At 42.5% G+C, this 12308-nt stretch overlaps 1 protein-coding gene across 1 annotated transcript in view; it reads left to right on the top strand.

The window, feature by feature from the left end:
• LOC149456219 (gamma-aminobutyric acid receptor subunit beta-4-like) overlaps nucleotides 1-11244 on the top strand; it is a 147976-nt gene extending 136732 nt beyond the window's left edge. The window contains exons 8-9 of the mRNA XM_089685291.1: nucleotides 1624-1880; nucleotides 8826-11244. Of these exons, the coding sequence (XP_089541417.1) occupies nucleotides 1624-1880; nucleotides 8826-9194 (626 nt within the window). The 3' untranslated portion in view covers nucleotides 9195-11244. The remainder of the gene's footprint in view (nucleotides 1-1623; nucleotides 1881-8825) is intronic.
• Nucleotides 11245-12308: the final 1064 nt, after the last annotated feature.

Raw genomic sequence — 12308 nt, 5'->3', positions numbered from 1 at the left:
ATTATATATATTATGGCCATTATATAGCTACCTTCTCCCCATTCATATCTGTCATCACAGCCTCCAGTAGAAGGAAGTCTTCCAGCACTAACTTCCTTTGAGGCATTCAGCTATCATGTGACTGAATTCTGAGAGCCGCATTTCTACTTGGGTTCCAGGTTACAGTCTAGGACAGTATCCCTCACCCCATGGTGATTGCTGTAAAAGCCCCAATGAAGGAAGAGTGTTGAGTCTCCGAAACACTCTGGATTTGTTGCAGAATAAAATCTTTTATGGACTGTAAGCACTAGTGTGGTGCTCCCATCCTTTCAGTTCTTTAAGATACCTTTTCTGAGGATCCAACAGGACACCACTTTTGTCACTTGAGGGAAGGTCCATATCTCAATGCCATATCCTTTAGGAATTTCCACTTTTCACCATGTCCACCAACCACTGCAAAACTATGCTACACTTTGGATGGTAGACTTTCTTCATCTGCCCTTTCCATGAAGGGGATTCATGAACAAAGAGACAATGAAACAATAAACTATAACCTTTAGGAACATCCACCTTTTGCCATGTCCATTGAGCACTGCAAAACTATGCTATGCTTTGGATGGTAGACTTTCTTCATCTGCCCTTTCCATGAAGAGGATTCATGAGCAAAGAGACAATGAAAGAATAAATGATATCCTTTAGGAACATCCACCTTTTGCCATGTCCATTAAGCACTGCAACACTATGCTATGCATTGGATGGTAGACTTTCTTCATCTGTCTCTTGAAGGGTATACTTGGTTGTACGTTCACCCCCCCAGGCCAAATGTTCCCAGTCCTCTACTAATAAACTCCTGGATGGGTACTGAGAAAGGCCCAGTACAGAAGTTCTTATCACTTAAAGGTATTTTTTTAAACATTTACTGGTTAAGAGCATCAAATACAACCAACGTGTTTCTGGGGAAAAGCTTCCCCCTTCTTCAGGACTTGAGAATTAGATGGTTTTAGAATAACAATGAGATGCAATAGAAGACCTTGATAAAGCCAGCAATTCCTAGTGCCATCAAGAGATAATAGCCTTTTTCAAGCCCTACCATAAGTCTTCTATTGCATCTCATTGTGATTCTAATACAATTACATCTACTGGTCAAGCCCTTCAGAATTGGGAAGCTTTTCCTCTGAAATTGGCTATATTTGAGGCTCCTAACAAATAAAATGAATTAAAAAAAACCTTTAAGTGATTATGAACGTCTCAGTACCCATTGTTTATCATCTGTTAAGTGTTCTTTTCGTTATGACCAAAGAGGTAACAGCATAGGTCCGGAACAAGGTCCACCTACACAATACCTTCATTACGTATGAGCGACCTTTGAAAGAAGATGAACTCCATTGTATATGCATCAGAACCAGGGGCGGACTGACCATTTGGTAACTCAGGCACTGCCCGAGGGCCCGGGGTCAGTAGGGGGCCCCATGAGATGCCCCTGGTACCTTTTTCATAGGCTTTTTTGAGTTTGGGCAAGGACACAGGGGCCCCATGATCCCCTATTGCCCGGGGGCCCCATGAGTTGTCAGTCCGCCCCTGATCAGAACCAAGTCTGACTTGCACAAGTCCAGTTCTAATTCATGTGTTTCTTCTGTATTTCAGGAGTGACTACTGTACTGACAATGACTACAATTAATACCCACCTGAGGGAAACCCTGCCAAAAATTCCCTATGTGAAAGCTATTGATGTGTACCTTATGGGATGCTTTGTGTTTGTTTTCTTGGCTCTGTTGGAATATGCTTTTGTAAATTATGTGTTCTTTGGCCGGGGCCCTCAGCAGCAGAAGAAATTAAACGAGCGAACAAATAAATCGATTAATGAACGGCAACGCTATGAAGAAAGGAGAATAAGAGAACAGGTAGGTGGCCCTTATTAGAAAATGGTGTCACACATTTCTTGGATATTTCATTAGCTACAAATCTGACCGATCCAGACTAATTCTTGGCTTGCGAGACATCAATCACTGGTTGTCACGTCTACCCAGTGGTGTATTTAGGTTTTGTACTGCCCTAGACTTTCTAATATTATATGGTATATCTCTACATAGTTACACTCAATTTTCTATCCCGGGGGGTCTCCAAACTTTCTAAACAAATGGCCAGTTTAATGTTTTCCAGACTTTAGGGGGGCTAGACTGTGGCATTTGAAATTAAAAATTGTCCTGGTGTCAGTGGGAGTAAACATTGCATTTTTGGTATTAGGAGGAATAGTGCCCCATCACTGGTGTCAGTGGGAGGAATAGTGCCCCATCGCTGGTGTCAGTGGGAGGAATAGTTCCCCATCGCTGGTGTCAGTGGGAGGAATAGTGCCCCATCGCTGGTGTCAGTGGGAGGAATAGTTCCCCATCGCTGGTGTCAGTGAGAGGAATAGTTCCCCATCGCTGGTGTCAGTGGGAGGAATAGTGCCACATCGCTGGTGTCAGTGGGAGGAATAGTGCCCCATCGCTGGTGTCAGTGGGAGGAATAGTTCCCCATCGCTGGTGTCAGTGGGAGGAATAGTTCCCCATCGCTGGTGTCAGTTGGAGGAATAGTGCCCCATCATTGATGTCAGTGGGAGGAATAGTGCCCCATCATTGGTGTCAGTGGGAGGAATAGTGTCCCATCATTGGTGTCAGTGGGAGGAATAGTGCCCCATCATTGGTGTTAGTGTGAGCAATAGTGCCCCATTATTAGCGTCAATGGAAGAAATAGTGCCCCATTGTTGATGACAGTATCAGGAATTATATCCCATTGTTGGTGTCAGTGGGAGGAATAGTGTCCCATCGCTGGTGTCAGTGGGAGGAATAGTGCCCCATCATTAGTATGAGGAGGAGTGCCCCATTATTGACGTCAGTGGAAGAAATAGTGCCCCATTGTTGATGTCAGTGGGAAGAATGGTGCCACATCATTGGTATCAGTGGGAGGAATAGTGCCCCATCATTGGTATCAGTGAGAGGAATAATGCCCCATCATTGGTGTCAGTGGGAGGAATAGTGCCCCATCACTGGTGTCAGTGGGAGGAATAGTGCCCCATCGCTGGTGTCAGTGGGAGGAATAGTTCCCCATCGCTGGTGTCAGTGGGAGGAATAGTTCCCCATCGCTGGTGTCAGTGGAAGGAATAGTGCCCCATCGCTGGTGTCAGTGGGAGGAATAGTTCCCCATTGCTGGTGTCAGTGGGAGGAATAGTTCCCCATCGCTGGTGTCAGTGGGAGGAATAGTGCCACATCGCTGGTGTCAGTGGGAGGAATAGTGCCCCATCGCTGGTGTCAGTGGGAGGAATAGTTCCCCATCGCTGGTGTCAGTTGGAGGAATAGTGCCCCATCATTGCTGTTAGTGTGAGCAATAGTGCCCCATTATTAGCGTCAATGGAAGAAATAGTGCCCCATTGTTGATGACAGTATCAGGAATTATATCCCATTGTTGGTGTCAGTGGTAGGAATAGTGTCCCATCATTGCTGTTAGTATGAGGAGGAGTGCCCCATTATTGATGTCAGTGGGAAGAATGGTGCCACATCATTGGTATCAGTGGGAGGAATAGTGCCCCATCATTGGTATCAGTGAGAGGAATAATGCCCCATCATTGGTGTCAGTGGGAGGAATAGTGCTCCATCATTGGTATCAGTGGGAAGAATGGTGCCACATCATTGGTATCAGTGGGAAGAATAATGCCCCATCATTGGTGTCAGTGGGAGGAATAGTACCCCATCATTGGTGTCAGTGGGAGGAATATTGCCCCATCATTGGTATCAGTGGGAGGAATGGTGCCACATCATTGGTGTCAGTGGGAGGAATAGTGCCCCATCATTGGTATCAGTGGGAGGAATGGTGCCCCATCATTGGTGTCAGTGGGAGGAATAGTGTCCCATTGTTGATGTCAGTGTGAGGAATAGTGTCCAATTGTTGGTGTCAGTAGCAGGAATATTGCCCCAATATTGGTGTCAGTGGGAGGAATAATGTCTTGTATCAGTGGAGGGAAAAGTCCCCCAAGGGCCAGATAAAGGCAAGAAGGGGGCCACATATGGCCCCCGAGCTGTCCTATACCATAGCAGTCAATAATGCAATATGTGTTATTTGTAGACCTAATGAAGGGGTATCCTTTGAACCCCTTAAACATGTTGAATTTTTATGATATAAGAGTATGACTAAACCAAACTCTGGACTTTAAACATTCTGCTTCTGTTGCTTCCATCCTTGTATATCCAGACCCTATAAACTGGACTGGGGTTCTAATTATAAAAATCTAAAAAAATCTAAAGTTAAAAAGTTTTGGCTGTACAAACACTTTTTTGAACATAAGAAGTACTTCCTAAACAAACTCCAACAAAAGGAGTTATCTCCGAACACGGAAAGGTTTCTTCACAGTGAGAGCCGTGAGAATGTGGAATAGACTCCCTCCAGAGATGGTTGTGGCCAGCTCAGTGGATTGCTGTAGGAAAGTCCTGGATTCTTTCTTGGATACACAGAATATAACTGGATATAACATTTATAGGGAAAGTTGATCCAGGGAATATCCGATTGCCTCTCGGGGGATGAGGAAGGAATTTTTTCCCCTGCAGGAGCAAATTGGATCGTGCTTTGCTGGGTTTTTTGCCTTCCTCTGGATCAACTCTGGGTGTAGGATTATAACTTTTTTTGTTTTTAATGTTTGAACTGGATGGGCTTTTGTCTTTTTTTTCAGCCAGACTAACTACGTAACAAGGGATAGAAATAGCAGGCCTTAAAAAATTGAACTCATAGGTGCTCAAAAGGAGTGGGTTATTAGAGATTATTTAAAGATGGACACAATGTTGAGTTGGTATCATCAGAAAAGGGCTTTATTGAAGGTATAACAAGGTTACAACATTGGTAACACATTTCAAGGTATACATACAGACACTTCTTCAGGCCAGGCATATCACAACCAGGGGCGGACTGACCATTTGGAAACTCGGGCACTGCCCGAGGGCCCGGGGTCAGTAGGGGGCCCCATGAGATGCCCCTGGTACCTTTTTCATAGCCTTTTTTTGAGTTTGGGCAAGGACACAGGGGCCCCATGATCCCGTATTTCCCGGGGGCCCCATGAGTTGTCAGTCCGCCCCTGCTAGTGCCTTGAGGTAGATCTCAAAGCTAAGCTGCAGGATCTCGTGCATGCAGTGTATGGCATTAGGCTAGGTTCACACTTATGCAGGTGGCGTTTGACCCATTTCTGCGTTACGTTTTTGCCACGTTTTTGATGCGTTACATTTTTTTTTTATTTTTTTTTTCAATTTTTCTTGTTGCTAGGCCCATTTAAAATGCAAAAAGCATCAAAAAGTGGCAAACATGCAGCAAAAACACAATACATGCTTTTCTGTAGTGTTTCCATCGAAGTCTATAGAACCAAGAACGCAACGTTTTGCATTCAAAAAAGTCCCCGACCCTTTCCAAAAGACGCACCGGGTGAAAACACGGAGATGTGAATGTGTCTCATAGGAAATCATGTTAAATGGACTGTACTGGTGGCTAAATGGTTAGCAATTCCGCCTGGCAGTACTCGGGTTTGCATGTTCTCCCTGTGCCTGCGTGGGTTTCCTCTGGGTACTCCGGTTTCCTCCCACACACCAAAGACATGCTGGTAGGTGAATTGGCTCCTGTCTAAATTGGCCCAAGTATGTGTATGTATGAATGTAAGTTAGGGACCTTAGATTGTACACCCCCATTTGGAAACTCGGGCACAGCCCAGGGTCAGTAGGGGGCCCCATGAGATGCCCCTGGTACCTTTTTCATAGGCTTTTTTGAGTTTAGGTAAAGACACAAGGGCCCCATGATCCCCTATTGAGAGCCCAGGGTCAGTAGGGGGCCCCATGAGATGCCCCTGGTACCTTTTTCATAGGCTTTTTTGAGTTTAGGTAAAGACACAAGGGCCCCATGATCCCCTATTGAGAGCCCAGGGTCACTAGGGGGCCCCATGAGATGCCCCTGGTACCTTTTTCATAGGCTTTTTTGAATTTTGGCAAGGACACAGGGGCCCCATGATCCCCTATTGCCCGGGGGCCCCATGAGTTGTCAGTCCGCCCCTGATCACAACTCAAGTAGAACATAGTAAAAAAAAAAAAATGTTTGATAAGAAGATTTGAGGGGTCTTTTGTAGAAGAATGGTTGTAAAATCAATGGCAGTTGGATGGTTGTCAGATGGTAGATGGCTAAGCGAATAAATAGATAAGGATATAAACTGATACCAAACTGATACTGGATGGACTTTTGTCTTTTTTCAGCCAGACTAACTATGATACATACATAGCTAAATGAGTTGGTATTGGAAGATGGTGACCAGGATGTCTTATTTTAGGAGACTATATGGGATTTCGGTCCCATTTAGATCTAAGTTAGACAAAGGACCCTCTTCTGTTGTCATGTAGACCTAAGCATTGTAGGTGGGAAGAGGACATTTTATCATGATGCCCAACTGTTCTCCAGGTGTAAAATACCCAGGTGGTCCCTGGCAGTGATCACCTCCTTTACTTCCAGCCTGATCGGCATTAAGGCAAGCAGAATGCTTCACCTATTTGCCCTTGATGCCATTTAGGCAAGATAGTTAGATTGACCATGAAAGAGTTTGGGTTTTTCCAAGGTTACTTCACCTACATCTATCCATCTATCTATGCATAGTGAATAAATGTTTATACTTGGGCAGTACATGAATAGCAGGCCCGAAAAACTGCTCATCAATAGAAGGCCCATTGTAGAATTTGCCCACCATTGGTAAAATTCATATACAGTTGCAAGAAAAAGTATGTGAACCCCTTGGGATTCCGTGGAGTTTTGCATGAATTGGGCATAAAATGTGCTCTGAACGTCATCTAAGTCACAACAATAGAAGAACACAGTCTGCTGAACATAATACTACACAAACATTAGATATTGCCATGGTTTAATTGCACATAACATGTAAACATTCACAGTGCAGGGAGGAAAACGTATGTGAACCTTTGGACTTAATAACTGGTTGACCCTCCTTTGGCAGCAATAACTTCAACCAAACGTTTCCTGTAGTTGCAGATCAGACCTGCACAACGATCTGGAGTCATTTTGGACCACTCCTCTTCACAAAACTGTTTCAGTGTAGCAATATTCTTGGGATGTCTGGTGTGAATCGCTCTCTTAAGGTCATGCCACAGCATTTCAACCGGGTTGAGGTCAGGACCCTGACTGGGCCACTCCAGAAGGCGTATTCTGTGCTGTTGCAGCCATTGTTTTGTTGAATTACTTGTATGCTTTGGGTCATTGTCCTGTTGCATCACCCATCCTCTGCGGAGCTTCAGTCGTACGTTTTCCTGCAAAATGTCTTGATAAACTCTGGAATTCATTTTCCCATCAATGACAACAATCCGTCCAGGCCCTGAGCCAGCAAAGCAGCCCCAAACCATGATGCTCCCTCCGCCATGTTTCACAGTGAGGATGAGGTTTTGATGTTGGTGTGCTGTGCCTTTTTTTCTCCACACATAGTGTTGTGTGTTCTTCCCAAACAACTCAATCTTGGTTTCATCTGTCCACAGTATATTTTGCCGGTAGTGCTGTGGAACATCCAGATGCTCTTTTGCAAACTTCAAACGTGCTGCAATCTTCTTTTTGGACAGCAATGGCTTCCTCCGTGGTGTCCTCCCATGTACTCCATTCTTGTTTAATGTTTTCCTTATTGTAGATGTGTCAACAAAAATGTTAGCATGTGCCAGAGATTTCTGTAGGTCTTTAGCTGACACTCTGGGATTCTTCTTTAACTCATGCAGCATTCTGCGCTGTGCTCTTGCAGTCATTTTTACAGGACGACCACGCCTAGGGAGAGTAGCAACAGTGCTAAACTTTCTCCATTTGTAGACAGTCTGTCTTACCGTGGACACATGAACATCAAGGCTTTTGGAGATACTTTTGTAACCCTTTCCAGCTTCATGCAAGTCAACAATTCTTGATCGTAGGTCTTCCGAGAGCTCTTTTCTGCGAGGCATGGTTCACATCAGACAGTGCTTCTTGAAACCAGTAAACCCAAAACAGGTGTGTGTTTTTTAAGGGCAGGACAGCTGTCAGCAACACATCCAATATCATCACACTGATTGGAGTCAAGGTTGGCTCACTCCTGGCTCCAATTAGCTCTGGGAGAAGTCATTAAGCTAGGGCCTCACATACTTTTTCCTCCCTGCACTGTGAATGTTTACATGTTATGTGCAATTAAACCAAGGCAACATCTAATGTTTGTGTAGTATTATGTTCAGCAGACTCTGTTCTTCTATTGTTGTGACTTAGATGACGTTCAGAGCACATTTGATGCCCAATTCATGCAAAACTCCACGTAATCCCAAGGGGTTCACATACTTTTTCCTCCCTGCACTGTGAATGTTTACATGTTATGTGCAATTAAACCATGGCCACATCTAATGTTTGTGTAGTATTATGTTCAGCAGACTGTGTTCTTCTATTGTTGTGACTTAGATGACGTTCAGAGCACATTTTATGCCCAATTCATGCAAAACTCCACGTAATCCCAAGGGGTTCACATACTTTTTGCTCCCTGCACTGTGAATGTTTACATGTTATGTGCAATTAAACCATGGCAACATCTAATGTTTGTGTAGTATTATGTTCAGCAGACTGTGTTCTTCTATTGTTGTGACTTAGATGACGTTCAGAGCACATTTTATGCCCAATTCATGCAAAACTCCACATAATCCCAAGGGGTTCACATACTTTTTCTTGCAACTGTATATAAAGCTGTATCATCTGCAAGAAAAGGCAAAAATGGACACAGTTTCAGCTAAATTTGCATGTGTCATATATGTATTATGTGATTCCGATAATCATGTCCATCTCTCTAGGTTGACCCGTATGGAAACATTCTTCTTAGCACCCTTGACATGAGCAGTGAGTTGATGTCAGCCGAGATGGGAAGCAGTATTGGTGATTCCCGGAACTCCGTCCTGTCATACGACACCTCAGGGATCCAGTTCCGCAAGCAGCTAACATCTAGAGGGGACACTTTTGGCCAGACTCCCCTGGAGCGCCATGTTCCTCTAGCAGCCACACGTGGACGTGCCAACTGCCGCCTCCGGCGACGCTCTTCTAAGTTAAAGCTTAAGATTCCAGACCTGACAGATGTCAGCACCATCGACAAATGGTCCAGGATCATTTTCCCCATCACGTTTGGATTGTTTAACGCGGTTTACTGGTCGTACTATGTCAAGTGAAGCATTTTCATTGCCCTTCACCCTAAGCTGTGCACACCCTTCCTTCCACAGGACACAAGCTTCACCTAAATCTCTCACCCCCCCCCCCCCCCTTCTCTTGCTTCACAGTTTGATGTCTGGGCCAGCGACAGAAGTAGCCATTCAATCCTACAAAGAGGGGGGGGGGGGAGAATTGCACTTTTTTGTCACACTTTTTTTCATCAAATTTCTAAAAGGTTTTTTCCCTTTTTTTTAAAAAAGAAAAAGTTTTCATTTTACCTGGAAGTAGATTATGGCTGGGTACTGTGAGTCATTTTTTTTTTGGATGTAACCTTTTCTCGCGACTTGGTTAATCATTGTAATAAAAAAAAAAAAAAAAATGTGTTCAATTAAGATACTCCAATACAGAGTATGAGGAGTAAGCAGAGCAAGGTTAGGCGATACTGGCAATTATTTCCTCTCTTTATGCAGTTTAAAATGATTATTGCTACATATTGTGGAGCTATAAAAGGCACAGATATGACTCTGTAGAGCAGGATATTCCCAGTTGCAAGCTTGAATTGCACATGATGGAGTTGATGTCTTGATGGAAAGCCTTTGATGAAAACATTTTATTAATAAATGGGGGGGGGGGAGCCAAATATAAAATGAAACACAATGGCATGGCAAATCCAAAACATCCTATCGGGGCTAGTCCAATTCTTTTCGGTGGGGGGTCATCGAAACAATAATACATATTGCACAGCTGAAACGAAATGATATGTTTTACAGAATTGTGCATTTTCTGTCTTTCAGTAAATTTAGACCTAAAATGCAACCTGACTACCGAACCTTTATCTGTATTTCCAAATATAAATGTAACTTGGCAGATGCAAATTTTTACATATTAAAAGATAGAAAGTAAAGAATTAGGATGCAAAAGGCCTTGATTCACTAAAAGTTGGTAGCTACGCTTCTTCAACCTCAGTTTGAACATTACTTTTACCTATTTGTGTGGTTTTTTTTTTTTTTTTTTTCTTTCTTGATTTGTGAAAGATAACAACATCTTAGCTATTAATAATGTGAATATTTTTTATCATTTAACCACGGCAGGGCGGTGGCACTCCAGGGGCGGGCTGCCGTTCATAAACGGCACCCGCCATTTCTAGCTGTGCGCGCTCCCTGGGCGCGATCCGGTGCCCGCTGTGTCCTCCGGACACAGTGAAACACTGATCGTCGGACGGGACCTCTGTACGAGGTCCCGATCATGTGATCACTGATTGGCCAATCAGTGATCACATGCAAAGTAGTAAGCAAGATGTCACTTGTGACATCATTGCTTACTACGTGTGAAATCTGTGAATGATCACCGAGGTCACATGGTACAAGGCCATTCACAACAGCCTTGTACCATGTGACAAGCTGTGACCAATCACAGCTCACTCAGTACTTCTCAATGAGTGCAAGAATGCAGCCAGAGAGGAGAAATGATTGGGATTGTGATTGTGAATGATCACAGAGGTCACATGGGACAAAGCTATTCACAACAGCCCGCTGTAATCACTGTACTGGACCTCTGTGTGAGGTCCCAATCATGTGATCACTGATTGGCCAATCAGTGATCACATGCAAAGTAGTAAGCAAGATGTCACTTCTGACATCATTGCTTACTACGTGTGAAATCTGTGAATGATCACGGAGGTCACATGCTACAAGGCCATTCACAACAGCCTTGTACCATGTGACAAGGTGTGACCAATCACAGCTCACTTAGTATTTCTCAATGGCTTCAAGAATGCAGACAGAGAGAAGGAGAAATGATTGCTTTTGCAAACTTTATGGGTGTAAAAGCAATCAGTGTAAAAAGAGAGAAAAAATCTTCATCACCCCCCAAAAGTATTTCTCAATGGCTTCAAGAATGCAGACAGAGAGAAAGAGAAATTATTGATTTTACATCCTATATGGGTGTAAAAGCAATCACTGTAAAAAAAAAAAAAAAATCTTCATCACCCCCCACAAGTAGTACAATGTCACCATGGTGACACTGTACTGCTAGGGTGACAGTATGTAAAAAAAAACAAAAAAAAAAACCCATAAATAAAAATGTAAAAAAATGTTTAAAAATTATAATTTTGGGTTATAAACTAATTTGGCTTATTTTTTTTTTACTAAAAATATAACGGAATACATTTTGGCCAAGATTTATGATGAAAGATTATTTATTTGCAATATTTTATACGAAAAACACTTTTTTTCAAAATTTTTGGACTTTTTCATTTACATAGCAAAAAAAAAAAAAAATCCCAGCGGTGAAAAAATACCACCAAAATAAAGCTTTATCTGTCTCAAAAAAATGGTAAAAAATTCATTTGGGTACAGTGTTGCATGACCGCGCAATTGTCATTCAAAGTGTGATAGCGCTGAAAGCTGAAAATTGGCCTGGGCAGGAAGGGGGGGAAAGTGTCCGGACTGGAAGGGGGTGAAAGTGTCCGGACTGGAAGGGGGGGAAAGTGTCCGGACTGGAAGGGGGTGAAAGTGTCCGGACTGGAAGGGGGGGAAAGTGTCCGGACTGGAAGGGGGTGAAAGTGTCCGGACTGGAAGTGGTTAAAATGATTGTAAACACATTCTGTTTAATTATTAAAATTAATTAAGTAAAATTCATGAAAATAAATATTATATTTAAATTCTGAAATTTTTCACTTTTACCCATTTAGCCAACAAAAAAGCTTTAAAATCACACGCCACTTTAGTTAGAAAAGTTGAAAAAAAGGTTCCACAATTGGTTTTTATATATCCACTTAATTTATTACTTTTCATTCACAAAACTTTCTTGACAAATATCTTGTTTTTTCCTTTTGTCACTAAAAGTAGGTAGCTACGCTTTCTCAACCTCAGTTTGAATATTACTGTTACCTATTTGTGTGTTTTTTTTTCTTTTTCTTTTTTAATTTGTGAAAGATAACAACATTTTAGCTATTAATAATATTAATAGAATATTTTGATCATTTAAAATAATTGCAAATAAATTCTGTTTAATTATTAAAATTAATTAATTTAAGTAAAATTCATGAAATTACATATTATATTTAAATTCTGAAAGGTTCCACAATTGGTTTTTATATATCCACTTAATTTATTACTTTTCATTCACAAAAC

Source organism: Staurois parvus, unplaced genomic scaffold (genome assembly GCF_062004578.1).
Source record: "Staurois parvus isolate SC_StPar_1 unplaced genomic scaffold, SC_StPar_1.0 ptg000368l, whole genome shotgun sequence".
NCBI lineage: Eukaryota > Metazoa > Chordata > Amphibia > Anura > Ranidae > Staurois > Staurois parvus.
This window is presented reverse-complemented; position numbering and strand designations above follow the sequence as displayed.